At 45.0% G+C, this 12,742-nt stretch overlaps 1 protein-coding gene across 3 annotated transcripts in view; it reads left to right on the forward strand.

Moving 5' to 3' along the window:
- LOC132390213 (inositol-tetrakisphosphate 1-kinase-like) overlaps positions 1–12,742 on the forward strand; it is a 291,953-nt gene that overhangs the window by 189,616 nt on the left and 89,595 nt on the right. For all 3 annotated transcript variants that reach the window (XM_059962832.1, XM_059962820.1, XM_059962826.1), the window contains exons 4-5: positions 592–717; positions 7,111–7,228. In XM_059962832.1, coding sequence (XP_059818815.1) covers positions 592–717; positions 7,111–7,228 — 244 coding nt within the window. The remainder of the gene's footprint in view (positions 1–591; positions 718–7,110; positions 7,229–12,742) is intronic.

The raw sequence follows: 12,742 nt of genomic DNA on the forward strand, positions 1-12,742 counted from the left end.
TATAGAATTTGAGGTATTTTTGTTTTAATAATCCTATAGGACATTCCAGAAGGGAGCAGTTTACAGAGTGGGCAGTGCCTGCAGTGAGATTTAACTGACCACTCTGCTGTCCTGGACACAGACAAGTCCTGCAGTGGCAGTAGACTGCTTTCCTGCAGACCTGATGGGTCGCTGTATTTTCTGTACGTTGTGAGAGGATACCACACCTAACCAGACAGAAATGGCTGATGTGATGATGGCAGTGTAGAACTGCGCCTGTATGTCCTGGGAAAGATGAGCTGTTAATCTTTGTTATTGAGACAGATCCCACGGCACTAGTTCATACTCTTGAATGCACTGATGATTCATTGAAGTTCCAATGAAGACTTTGTACTTAAATTTGATTGTGGATTGAGCTATAATTGACATAGTCACTAATTTTTCTGCAATCAAAAGGTATGAGTTTGCATGTGATGTGTTTCCAGCTAACTCCCTGTAGATAGGTAATTAATATCAGTAAGGGTGTGACTGCCTTATCAGTTTGCTGCATATCTGTGGTGCCGAGGCCAATCTTCAAATCATTCTGACCTTTTAATTCTCTTCCTTTTGCAGCTTGATTTGGAAAAACCAATCGAGGAGCAGGGGCCGCTTGATGTTATAATCCACAAACTGACCGACGTTATTCTGGAGGCTGATCAAAATGATGCACAGTCCCAGGAGCTGCTCCAGAGGTTTCAGGTGAGGACAGTCTCAACCCTACAAAACACTGATGCATGCTGCCATAAATATATCTCCTGCCAAAGGGTTTCGGCCCAAAACATCGACTGTATTTCTTTCCACAGCTGGCCTGGCCTGCTGAGTTCCTCCAACGTTTTGTGTGTGTTGCTCGGATTTCTAGCATCTGCAGATTTTCTCTTGTTTCTGACAATTATCTCAAACTGGTTTGTTTGTACTCTGGGATGTTGCCATGGGCAATGCTGGAGAAGAATTACTGATGTGCTTTGCGGGAATAAAATATTTTCTGGAAATATCTCTGTAGTTATAAAAATAATAGATGGGAAGGAAAGGATTTTGGCTGATTGTAGGAAATCCCCTTACTAGGTAATAAGAATAATTGCTGTGGAATGTACAGTGGTCATAAGAATAGCTGTATTAACCAATCAGTTGAAATCCCCAGGGAATCAGTCAATGCAGGGTGGATGGGGCTATTAACCAATCAGTGCAGGGTGGATGGGGCTAATAACCAATCAATGCTAGGTGGATGGGGCTATTAACCAATCAGTGCAGGGTGGATGGGGCTAATAACCAATCAATGCCGGGTGGATGGGGCTATTGAAGCCAGATATCAGGAACTGAAATCCGCAGGGAAGCACTAAGCCAATTTGGCAAACCATAATCAAAACTGGGCAATCTTTTGAATTAACCTTCATGAATGACGACAAAGGCACAAGGGCAGATTGCTGTTCCATAGAAAGATAAAAAGACCTTAAATGGAAATCCATGGATTGTTTGCCATTGCGCATTTTAATTTTTAAGGCTCATGCACCGCGCTCATGACAATTTGTCCCATTCCTATCGGGAAGCGGGGTACGTAGCTTCCGTATCAGGAAGACCAGACTCAGAAACAGTGACTTTTCCCAATCAGGAAAGATGATTAACACCAGCACCCATTAACATACCCCACCACTCCCCCAGCCACCATTTCCTGTCAGAGTCACCTAATATACAGACACTCCCGTGCCCACTGTCACTTTATGGACATACAATCACTCTTTACATAAGCTTTCTTTTATGTTTAGTTCAAATTTAAGTTTAATTGTCATTTAAGAATACATGAATACTGATGAACACAGCTGAGTGAAACAGTGTTACTCCGGGGTCAAGGGGCAAGCCACAGTATCAACAACCGCACACAGTGCATGACATATCGAGTATATTTCTATTGATGGTCTTTTTTAAATTATCGTGTTCTTTATCTTGGTGAGTTTTTTTTGTGCTGCGTCGGATCTAGAGTAATGGCTGATTTGGTCTCCTTTGCTGGACTGGAAATGACAAACAACCTCGACTCTTGAATCCTACGATCTCACAGCTGAGAGAGGTGAAAGCCATGTTGTTCAGTTCCAGTTTGTTGTGAATCTAAAACTAGAGAACACGTGTTTAAGGTGAGAGCTGGAGTATTGAAGGAGCTCCGAGAAGCAAGCTTTTCCACAAAGCAGATGCCACGATAATGGATAAGTTACCAGAAGAAATGGCAGGGGCAGGATCAATCACAGCATTTACATGGCATTTCAGTAGGTGCATAGATAAGTGCACAGTCCAGATGTGGGAAAGTTCTGTAAGCACAGACGAGCATCACGGTTGGTTATGAATCTGTTGTACTGTTTTGAAAGACTCTGTGAATGAGGGCAAATGGCACACAGTGGCACCCTGGGAAATGAGAAACACAGGGTATTCTGCAGATGCTGCAATACAAACAAAAGTCTGGAGGCACTCAGCAGGTTTGGCAGCATCTAATGAGGAGAATACACAGTTGGCGTTTCCAGCTAACACCCTTCATCAGGTCCGAATGACGGGTGTTGGCCAGAAACGACCACTTGTTATTTCCCTCCATAGATGCTACCTGTTCCCCCAGCATTTTGTGTATATTATCCAGGAAAATACATGGCTTTTCAAAGCTTGCAGAGAGATTTGGACCAGTTGGAAAAATGGGCTGAAAAATGGCAGATGGGTTTAATACAGACAAGTGTGAGGTATTGCACTTTGGAAGGTCAAACCAAGGTAGAACAAGCAAGGTAAATGGTAGGACACTGAGGAGTGCAGTAGAACAGAGGGATCTGGGATTACAGATACAGAATTCCCTAAAAGTGGCGTTGACAGGACAACGTTGAAGGTAGGGTCGTAAAGTGAGCTTTTGCTACATTGGCCTTTATAAATCAACGTATTGAGTATAGGAGTTAGAATGTAATGGTGAGGTTGTATAAGGCATTGGTGAGGCCGAATTTGGAGTATTGTGTGCAGTTTTGGTCACCGAATTACTAGAAGGATATTAATGAGATTGAAAGAGTGCAGAGAAGGTTTACAAGGATGTTGCCAGGACTTGAGAAACTGAGTTACAGAGAAAGGTTGAATAGGTTAGGACTTTATTCCCTGGAGCGTAGAAGAATGAGGGGAGATTTGATAGAGGTATATAAAATTATGATGGGTATAGATAGAGTGAATGCAAGTAGGCTTTTTCCACTGGGACTAGGGGAGAAAAAAACCAGAAGTCATGGGTGAAGGGGGAAAAGTTTAAAGGGAATATTAAGGGGGGGGGGCTTCTTCACACAGAGAGTGGTGGGAGTATGGAATGAGCTGCCAGATGAAGTGGTAAATGTGGACTCACTTTTAACATTTAAGAAAAATGTGGACAGGTACATGGATGAGAGGGGTTTGGAAGGATATGGTCCAGGAAGCAGGTCAGTGGGACTAGGCAGGAAAATGGTTCGGCACAGTCAAGAAGGGCCAAAAGGCCTGTTTCTGTGCTGTAATGTTCTGTGGTTCTTTGGCCCAGGAGCTGCTCAAAGAACAGTCTTTAATGGAGATCCCGATGGCTTCCCAACTTTACACGAAATGGACTGTATACAGTAGTATTGAAATGTCATAACCACACACAGTACAGATGCAGCTGGGTACCGGAGAGATTTATACTGTTCTGTAAAAATTTAATGGCTAAAAATAAAAACAAGTCAGGTTTAAATTTATAAAGTTAGAAACTTAGGTAGAAGCCAGGCTGTAGAAAAAGATGCCAACAGATTCTACTTTCGTTCTAACATGCCAGATGAAACACTTAATTTCTTGAGATAGTGACACTTAACATTAGTGCATTTTGACGTCAAACAGGGGAAGTTAATTTCATATACACCACACTATTTTTAAAAATAACCATAAGGATGTCTTGATATTATGGCACATATGCTGTTTCACATTGTTGGTATGATGAAGTAGACTGTGTTTCACAGTGTGTCGGTATGACGGAGTAGACTGTGTTTCACAGTTTTTTTTATTACAAAATCCTTTATTACAAATTTCAGTGCTATACAATATATACAAAACAGTGGCAAACACAATTACTGCACTACAAATAGACAATAGACATTACACCAGAATGTTGCCATCCCTATCCACGATGGCATTTACACCCCGCGGAGCCCAACGGTCTCGAAACTCCTCCAAGGCCGTTGTGGACTGCACGTGTTCCTTTTCAATAGTTACCCGGGCACGAACATACCCCCTAAACATTGCCAGGCAGTCTGCCCGGGGAGATCCTCCCGCCACCCGTTTCCAAGACCCACGGATGGCGGATTTCACCAGCCCCAGGAGCAAGTTGACTAGGACATCCTCAGCCCTCCATGCCCCCTTCCTTACTGGATGACCATATATAAACAGGGTGGGACTAAAATGCAGCCAGAAGGCGAGAAGCAGCCCACGCAAATATGCAAAAATAGGCTGCAGCCTCACACACTCCATGTACATGTGGTACACGGTCTCCTTCAGCCCGCAGAAGTGGCATGTGGGTGGGAAGTCCATGTACAAACTGAAAAACTTATTGCAGGGCTCTGCCCTATGCAGTACCCTCCAGCCGAGATCCCCCAGGTGCATGGGAAGAACCCCAGCATAAAGGGACTTCCAGTGGGGACCCTCCTCACCTCTGGGTGGAAGGACCGACCGCCATGGCGTGTCGGGACGGTGTACAAGGGCAAGGAAGTGGAGTATGTGGATTAGCAGCCCATACAGATACCTCCACTTGCATCCCTGAATGGGACTGTGGGTATCGATGAGAGACGGCTCAAGTTGTGTGGACATGGCTCCCGGAGAAGATTGCGGGGTCTGGGCCCGACCAGCAGCTCGGCCTGAGTCGGTCCACACAACTGAGCCGCACCGACAGCCATTGAGGTAGGGCAAGGGCCGGCCAGGACCCCGCCCTCCGCCTGAGGAGGGGATTCCCGGCCTGAGGCGACCATGTTCCAGACTCTCAGTAGGTCCTGATAGAAGCCGGGCAGACTCCGCAAAGCAGTACGGCTGACACCCGCCGGTGGTAGCCGCATGTCTTCATGAAGACAGCAGCCCCTCCGGAGGAAGAAAGTCGCCAACACGTGCCACCTGGGAGGGTGCTCGGCGTACAGGAATCTCTGCAGAGTCCTGAGGCGGAGAGCCGCCAGCTGCGTTCGGATGCAAACCAGCGACTGTCCGCCCTCTCCCACTGGGAGACTCAAGACCGCTGCAGAGACCCAGTGTTTCCTGTTGCCCCAATGTCGGTATGACGGAGTAGACTGTGTTTCACAGTGTATCGGTATGACGGAGTAGACTGTGTTTCACAGTGTGTCGGTATGATGGAGTAGACTGTGTTTCACTGTGTGTCGGTATGACGGAGTAGACTGTGTTTCACAGTGTGTCAGTATGACGGAGTAGACTGTGTTTCACAGTGTGTCGGTATGACGGAGTAGACTGTGTTTCACAGTGTGTCGGTATGACGGAGTAGACTGTGTTTCACAGTGTGTCGATATGACGGAGTAGACTGTGTTTCACAGTGTGTCGGTATGACGGAGTAGACTGTGTTTCACAGTGTGTCGGTATGATGGAGTAGACTGTGTTTCACAGTGTGTCGGTATGATGGAGTATACTGTGTTTTACGATGTAGTAGTTATGTGATGTAAGTACAGTGTGTTAGCTTCTGCCTCTAAAAGTATTCATTTCTTTCACGTGTGAATGAGTAGTTCTAGTTTATGTCTATAGTATAGCTGTGATATATGTCATCCCATTTGTCGATGGTGCTGTCGCGTTCTGGGGGCAGTCAGTTGGTTGAGGCTGGTCTTGTAAAGGGGGAATGTTGTGTGGAGTGTGCCCCTAATTATGGCAGAATTCCTTTCTGTATGACATTTGCGTCTTTCTGTGGCATTCCCCGCCTCCCCTCCTCTGGAAACGTGGTCAAATTTAGTTCTGTGTTCTTGGGCCATTCTCATGTTTTGGGAGACCGTTCCCTTCGGTTGCTTCGCAGAGTCATTCTGTTACTATCGCTTGTGTTTTGTCAGTAATAAAGTCTGGCATTGACCACACTTGGTGTAATTAGCAAGCCTTGTTCATTGAAACTGCCGTGTTGAATGTGAACATGTCGCTCGTCTTGTCCTGCCTCTGCTGATCTGTTTAATGGGGGTTTTATTGTATTTTAATTCGATGGTGTGCCACAGAGTTGGGTGAATTTGCTGCAGGTTTCTCTTTCGTTTGCTGCTGTTCCCCATTCAGATCGTTAATCATTCTACATCCGTTCTGCTTGCTTTGCAGTATTGAAATCTATTCCTTGCACTTTGTTGCACACATCGCTCTCCAGGCTGTGACGATGGCAGAACTTGGAGCAGATTTTATAGAGTCGTAGTCACTACAGCACAGAAACAGGCCCTTCAGCCCATCTAGCCAGGTTGTTCCATGAATCTGTACTGTCCCATCAACTTGCCTAATTACCTCTCCCATCCATGCCTTCATCCAAACTTCTCTTGTATTTTGATGTCAAACCACTTTGAGTGACAGCTCGTTCCACGCTCTCATCACCCTCTGAGTGAAGTTCTTCTTCATATTCCGCTGAGGCATTTCACCTTTCACACTTAACCCTTGACCTTTCACTCTTGTGTCACCCAACCTCAGTGGCAAAAGCCTGCTTGCATTTACTCTATCTAGACCTACAAATGACTGGAGCGTAGTGTAATGGTGTTCCAGCCCTGGGCATCAGAGCTCGGAGATCAATTCCTGATTTACCTGTAAGGAGTCTGTAAGTCCTGCTCAAGGAGTGTGTGGGTTTTGTCCGGGTCTTCTGGTTTCCTCCCACAGTCCAGATACATGCTGGTTAGATAACTGGTCATTGTAAATTAGGTTAGGGTTAAATCGGTGTTGTGGCTCTGAGGGTCGGAAGGGCCTGTTCCTTGCCATAAAATAATAAACTGAAAAAATAAAAATTAAAAAATGATTTGATGAAACTAGGAGTGGCTGTTCGGGGAGGAGATAGATTCAGAAGAATTGGCAGGAAGCAAAAGCTTTATAGATTCAATATCTGATGTATTCGTCAAGCAAAAATATGCTCAAGTATTATGTTTTTATTCTCAGGACTACATCAACACACATCCAGAGACCATAATTCTGGACCCCCTCCCTGCAATCAGGACCCTTCTGGATAGATGCAGATCCTACGAACTGATTCGCAGGCTTGAAAGCTGCATGCAAGGTAAATGGTGAAAATATTATTGCTGCTACTTAGAACAGAGGTTGGATTTATGATTATTTTTTCAAGCCATTTTGGAAACCTGAATTGTAAGAACACTTTTGAGAAAGCATGTTTTCTCAAAGTACAAGTGTTTGAAGAAGTCTTTGGCATGAAATGTTAATTCTGTTTCTCTCTCCGACTATTTCAGCTTGTCTTTAGGTATTCTCTGTAAGGCATTGCTAAAAAGGCAGAGGCAATTTAATCCTGTTTAATGCAGTGTAATTTATCTTGGGATGTCTAATAAGGGCAAACTATATGACCTAGGAGTGGCATTAAGCCTTGCAGCCCACTGATTCTGCCCCGCCATTCCATCGTAACTGATCCTGGATCCCATGCAACCCCATACACCTGCCCTCTCACCATATCCTTTGGTGCCCTGACTGACCAGGGAATGATCAATTTCTGCTTTAAATATACTCACAGACTTGGCTTCCACAGCTGTCTGTGGCAGAGCATTCAACAGATTTACTACTCTCTGGCTTAAAAAATCCTCTTTACCTCGGTCTGAAAGGTTGTCCCTCAGTTTTGATGCTGTGCCCTCTAGTTCTGGACACCCCAGAATAGGAAACATTCTCTCCACATCCACCTTATCTAGTCTTTCCAACACTCAGTAGATTTCAATGAGATCCCCCCTCGCATTCTCCTAAATTCCAGTGGATGCAGGCCCAAAGCCGCAAGAAGCTGCTGATGTGGTTATTCCTGGAACCGTCCTCGTGAACCTCCTCTGGACTCTCTCCAATGACAACACATCCTTTCTGAGATCTGAGGTCCATGTGCAGTCTGACTAGTATTTTATAAAGGCTCAGCATAATCTCCTTGCTTTTATATTCGATTCCCCTTGAAATAAATGGCAACAATGCATTTGCCTTCTTTACCACAGACACAACCAATAAGTTAACCTTCTGGGAGTCTTGCAATTTTCTCCCCATTTAGATAATAATCTGCACCATTATTCCTTTTACCAAAATGCATCATCATACATTTCCCAATACTGTTTTCCATCTGCCACTTTTTTGCCCATTCTTCCAATTTGTCTAAGTTCTGCTGCAATTGCCTTGCTTCCTCAGCACCACTTATCCCTCTACCTATCTTTGTATCATTCACAAACTTTGCCACAAAGCCCTCAATTCCATTATCTAAATCACTGACAAACAATGTGAAAAGTAGCGGCCTCAATACTGACTCCCGAGGAACACCACTAGTCACTGGCAGCCAATCAGAAAAGGCCCCTTTTATTCTCATTTGCGGCCTCTTGCCTGTCAGCCATTCCTCTATCCACGCCAGTATCTCTCCTGTAACACCATAGGATTTTATCTTGTTAAGCAGCCTCATGCATGGCACCTTATCAAAAGCCTTCTGAAAATCCAAGTAAATGACATCCACTGCCTCCTTTGTCCACCCTGTTTGTTACTTCCTCAAAGAACTCTAACAGATTTGTCAGGCAAGATTTCATTTTACAGAAACCATGCTGACTTATTTTATCATTAGTCTCCAAAAGCCTCAAAGCCTCATCCTTATTAATGGATTCCACCACTTTCCCAACCACTGAGGTGAGGCTACCTGGCCTATAGTTTTCTTCCTCCCTTAAAGAGTTGAGTGGCTTTTACAATTTCCCAATCCTCCGGGACGTTCCAGAATCAAGTGATTCTCGAAAGATCATAGCCAATGCATCTGTTGTCTTTTCAGTAGCTTCTTTCAGAACTCTGGGATGTAGTCCATCTGGTCCCGGTGACATTTTAGTTTGTTTCGCACTCACTCCTCTCTCTGACACTCATGGACCTCTGGCACACTGCTAGTGTCTTCCACAGTGAACACTGATGCAAAGTACTCGTAAAGTTCATCTGCCATTTCTTTGTCCCCCATTACTACCTCACCAGCATTATTTCCCAGTGGTCCAATATCAACTCTCACCTCCCTTTTATTCTTTATATCATTGAAAAGAACGTTTGCCCTCATATTTCCTGAATAATCAATGACCTGAATAAACAAATTCCTATCAAACTCTACTTTAAATGTATCCAATGACTTGGCCTCCACAGCCACCTGTGGCAATGAATTCCACAGATTCACCACCCTCAGGCGAAAGAAATTCCTCCTCCTCTTTGGAAGTAGGTACAGAGGAGATGTCAGGGGTAAGTTTTTTATGTAGGAAGTGGTGAGTGCATGGAATGGGCTGCTGGCTACGGTACTGGAGGCAGATACAATAGGGTCTTTTAAGAGACTCCTTGATAGGTTCATGGAGCTTAGAAAGACAGAGGGCTATGGGTAACCCTAGGTATTTTCTAATGTTCGTACATGTTCGGCACAGCATTGTGGGCCGAAGGGCCTGTATTGTGCTGTAGGTTTTCTATGTTTCTATCTCTGTTCTAAATGAACATCCCCTATTCTGAAGCTGTGTCCTTTGGTCCTAGACTCCCTCACTACAGGAAGCGTCTTCTCCATACTCTTGATGATTAGCAGAGTTTGCACAAGGAGTTGGATGACCCACTCTGTTCTGATGTTGTTATTTTGTGATGCTGGTTGAAGTGTGTGACCATGGTGGCAAAGGTCTTATTCGGGTCTGAGCCATTTGAAGAGCAATCTCACCTTGCACATGATGTTTAGGGTTTGTGCTACAATACATTTTAGAGCAGAACAATGGTGAAGTGGATAACAGCTCAGTGTAGGGGAGTTCTGAGCTGGTTTGAGTTACTGCTGTAATGTGCTTTGCCACTTGCTGATGACGGATCCCTGGCGTTGCTTAATAACCATCACAAAGCGCTGGAGGAACTCAGCGGCTCAGGCCGCACGTATGGATGTGCTAACCCTAACCCCAATGCGAATAAACACTCGACGTTTCAGCTCGAGACCCTTCATGAAACTTTGCTTCATTCCTAACGGCATAGAAGTTCCTGGAAAAGAACAAAGCCTTTCAGAATGTCTGTGGAGGCTCTGGTTCCTTGATGTAACGTTCGGTGCTCTGGATTTGAAGCCCAACTGTCCGGTTCTGTGTTTTGTCAGGCACTTGGACGACCTGCCACTTAGTTGACGCTACAGCACTGTCAAGCAGCAGCTTATCTGGCATGTTTAAACATCAGTAGAAAACGTAATAAATCTCAGGAGCAGGGCACACCAAACTAAAGTGAAGAGAAAATTGATGGCTTCTGACTGGCTTAGCCTGATATCGCTGGTCTTGGAAACTGTTGGTACATTCTTTTAATTGGTTTGCACACTACTGAAAATTAGTCTCCAAAATAAAATGTAACACACGCAAGATGCTGGTGGAATTCAACAGGTCAGGCAGCATCTAAGAAAATGAATAAACAGCTGACATTTCCGGCTGGGCCCCTTCTTCAGGACTAATCGTGAATGAAGTGAAGAGGATCAGTTAAGCCAACAGCTGCCTAAAGTACTGGTTAAAAGTAAAGCCAGCAATTTGTGGCAGAGTCAGCAAAGCTGAGATGTCTACCGTAAAGTTCATTGCCAAGGGGCGGAAAGGTTTACTGACACCCTAACTGCTATAAACACCTGGTTCTATATGTTTATCCTGTGGGTGACATGAAGCAAACGGAGCCAACAGGGAATCCACAGAACGGTGAGCAGAAGTTTTGAGGTTATTTTGAGGTCATCAGTGTCATTTTTGGCACCACCAACCAATGAGTCTCCACATTCCAGCTATCTCCCCCCAGATTCCAACACTCACCAACCCACAAGTTTCTGGAATGTGGGAGGCTAAGGAGCAACCGGGGAAACCCACACGGTCAGAGGGAGAGTGTGCAAGCTCCGGTAGTCAGCACCTGAGGTCAGGCATGAGCACAGAGCTTGGTGTCGAGCTGTGAGACAACAGGCTCTCCCAGCTGCTCCACTTTGCTGTCCTGTTAGTGCTTTAGTTTGAAGATCTTCCATTCTGCTTTTCTTATCCAGGGAAGCTGACAGCATGGGTACCTCCTGCAGTTTCTGCTTGAAATTAATTAGCAACAACAAGCTGCACTTGTGCAGCATCTTTGGGACGATGAGTTGTCCTGATGAACTACTCACGACTATTACATGGAGCTTAGAAAAATACCCGGCTCAAGGTAACCCGAGGTAATTTCTGAAGCAAGTTCAGCACAGCATTGTGGGCTGAAGGGCCTGTATTGTGCTGTCGGTTTTCTATGTTTCTAAGTTGCACTCTAACGGACAAAGTTTGGCCTGTTTGAGTGCAGCTTATCGGGGCATTGTGGTAATGAGGGGGTTAGTGTGATGCTTGGGGGCATCAGAGTTCAGAGTGTGACTCCAACACTGTTTGTATGTTCTCTCCGAGCCTTGTGGGGTTTCCTCCAGGTGCTCCAGTATCCTCCCACAGTCCAAAGATGTACAGTTAGGTTGAATGGTCACTGTCAATAGCCCTGTGACTAGGCTCCGATGGATTACTGCGTGGTGCAGTCTTTTGAGCCGGAAGGGCCTGTTCTGTGCTGGTTCTCTAAGTAAAATAAAATCAAGTTGTGCCACAGTGAGACCAGGGTTGTTAACTGGTTGCTTGTCTGGGAGAGCCTTCCGTACCTGTTATGAGCTGGAAGGAAGCCAATCACTCCATGGGTCCATTTCAGCGTAACAACCCCATCAGTCTATTTCCCTCCCTTTCTATCCCATCAATCCATCCCTCTGTGCAATCTCCCCTCTCTTACAGACCAGCCAATTTCCAGTTGATGCATTTGCTTTTTACCTACATGATGGGGTACTTTCCAGTATCCCATGAACTTACTTGTCAAGATATGGGGAGAAAGCAGAGCAGCCAGAGGAAAGAGGCACGGTCACAGGGAGAAGATGTGTGAACTCCACACAGACAGCGTCTGAGGCAGAGCCCTTCCTGGCATTGAGAGCCCTGCACCATTATCCTTACCACTGAGAACCTGGCACTGTTAACCCCTTCCTTGCTGGGAGTGCCAAGCACTGACAATTATTGCAATTTCACTAACATTACACAAATCTGTTTGTATTAGGCTGATGTATTCTCCAGGAGCACCTGCTCATCATGCAGTTCTGGTTGACTCTTTTTGTGCGATGTTCAATGAACAACACAGCACTAGTGAACTGAGCCGAGGCTGAACGCTGCTGAACTGCTTTGCTGTTTTCTAGACTGTGTTTTTTCTGCAGTTGTGTGATTTTTTTTGTGCGTGTGGGGTTTGATGTTTACCTTTGGATGGGTTTCATGGTTTCCTTGTTTCATGGCTGTCTGTGGGAAGATAAATCTCAGGCTTGTGCTTTGTACCTTGAATGAAGTTTAAGGCTCACCCAGGTGCTCCTAAAGTAGGTGCTTTGCGGAGGAGGTTTGCTGTGGTCTGACTCTCGTAAATGAATAAGTTATCACCAAAGTTGACAGTAATGACTAGGGCAGTATTGATTAAAATAAAAATGTGACAAGAAAGAGCATGAAAGACTGTACAACACATAGATGACAAAATGTTTTTGTCACATCTTTCAAAGAAAATCCTTTATCTTTGTGCTATTAAGCAA

This window comes from Hypanus sabinus, chromosome 2 (assembly GCF_030144855.1).
Source record: "Hypanus sabinus isolate sHypSab1 chromosome 2, sHypSab1.hap1, whole genome shotgun sequence".
Lineage (NCBI taxonomy): Eukaryota > Metazoa > Chordata > Chondrichthyes > Myliobatiformes > Dasyatidae > Hypanus > Hypanus sabinus.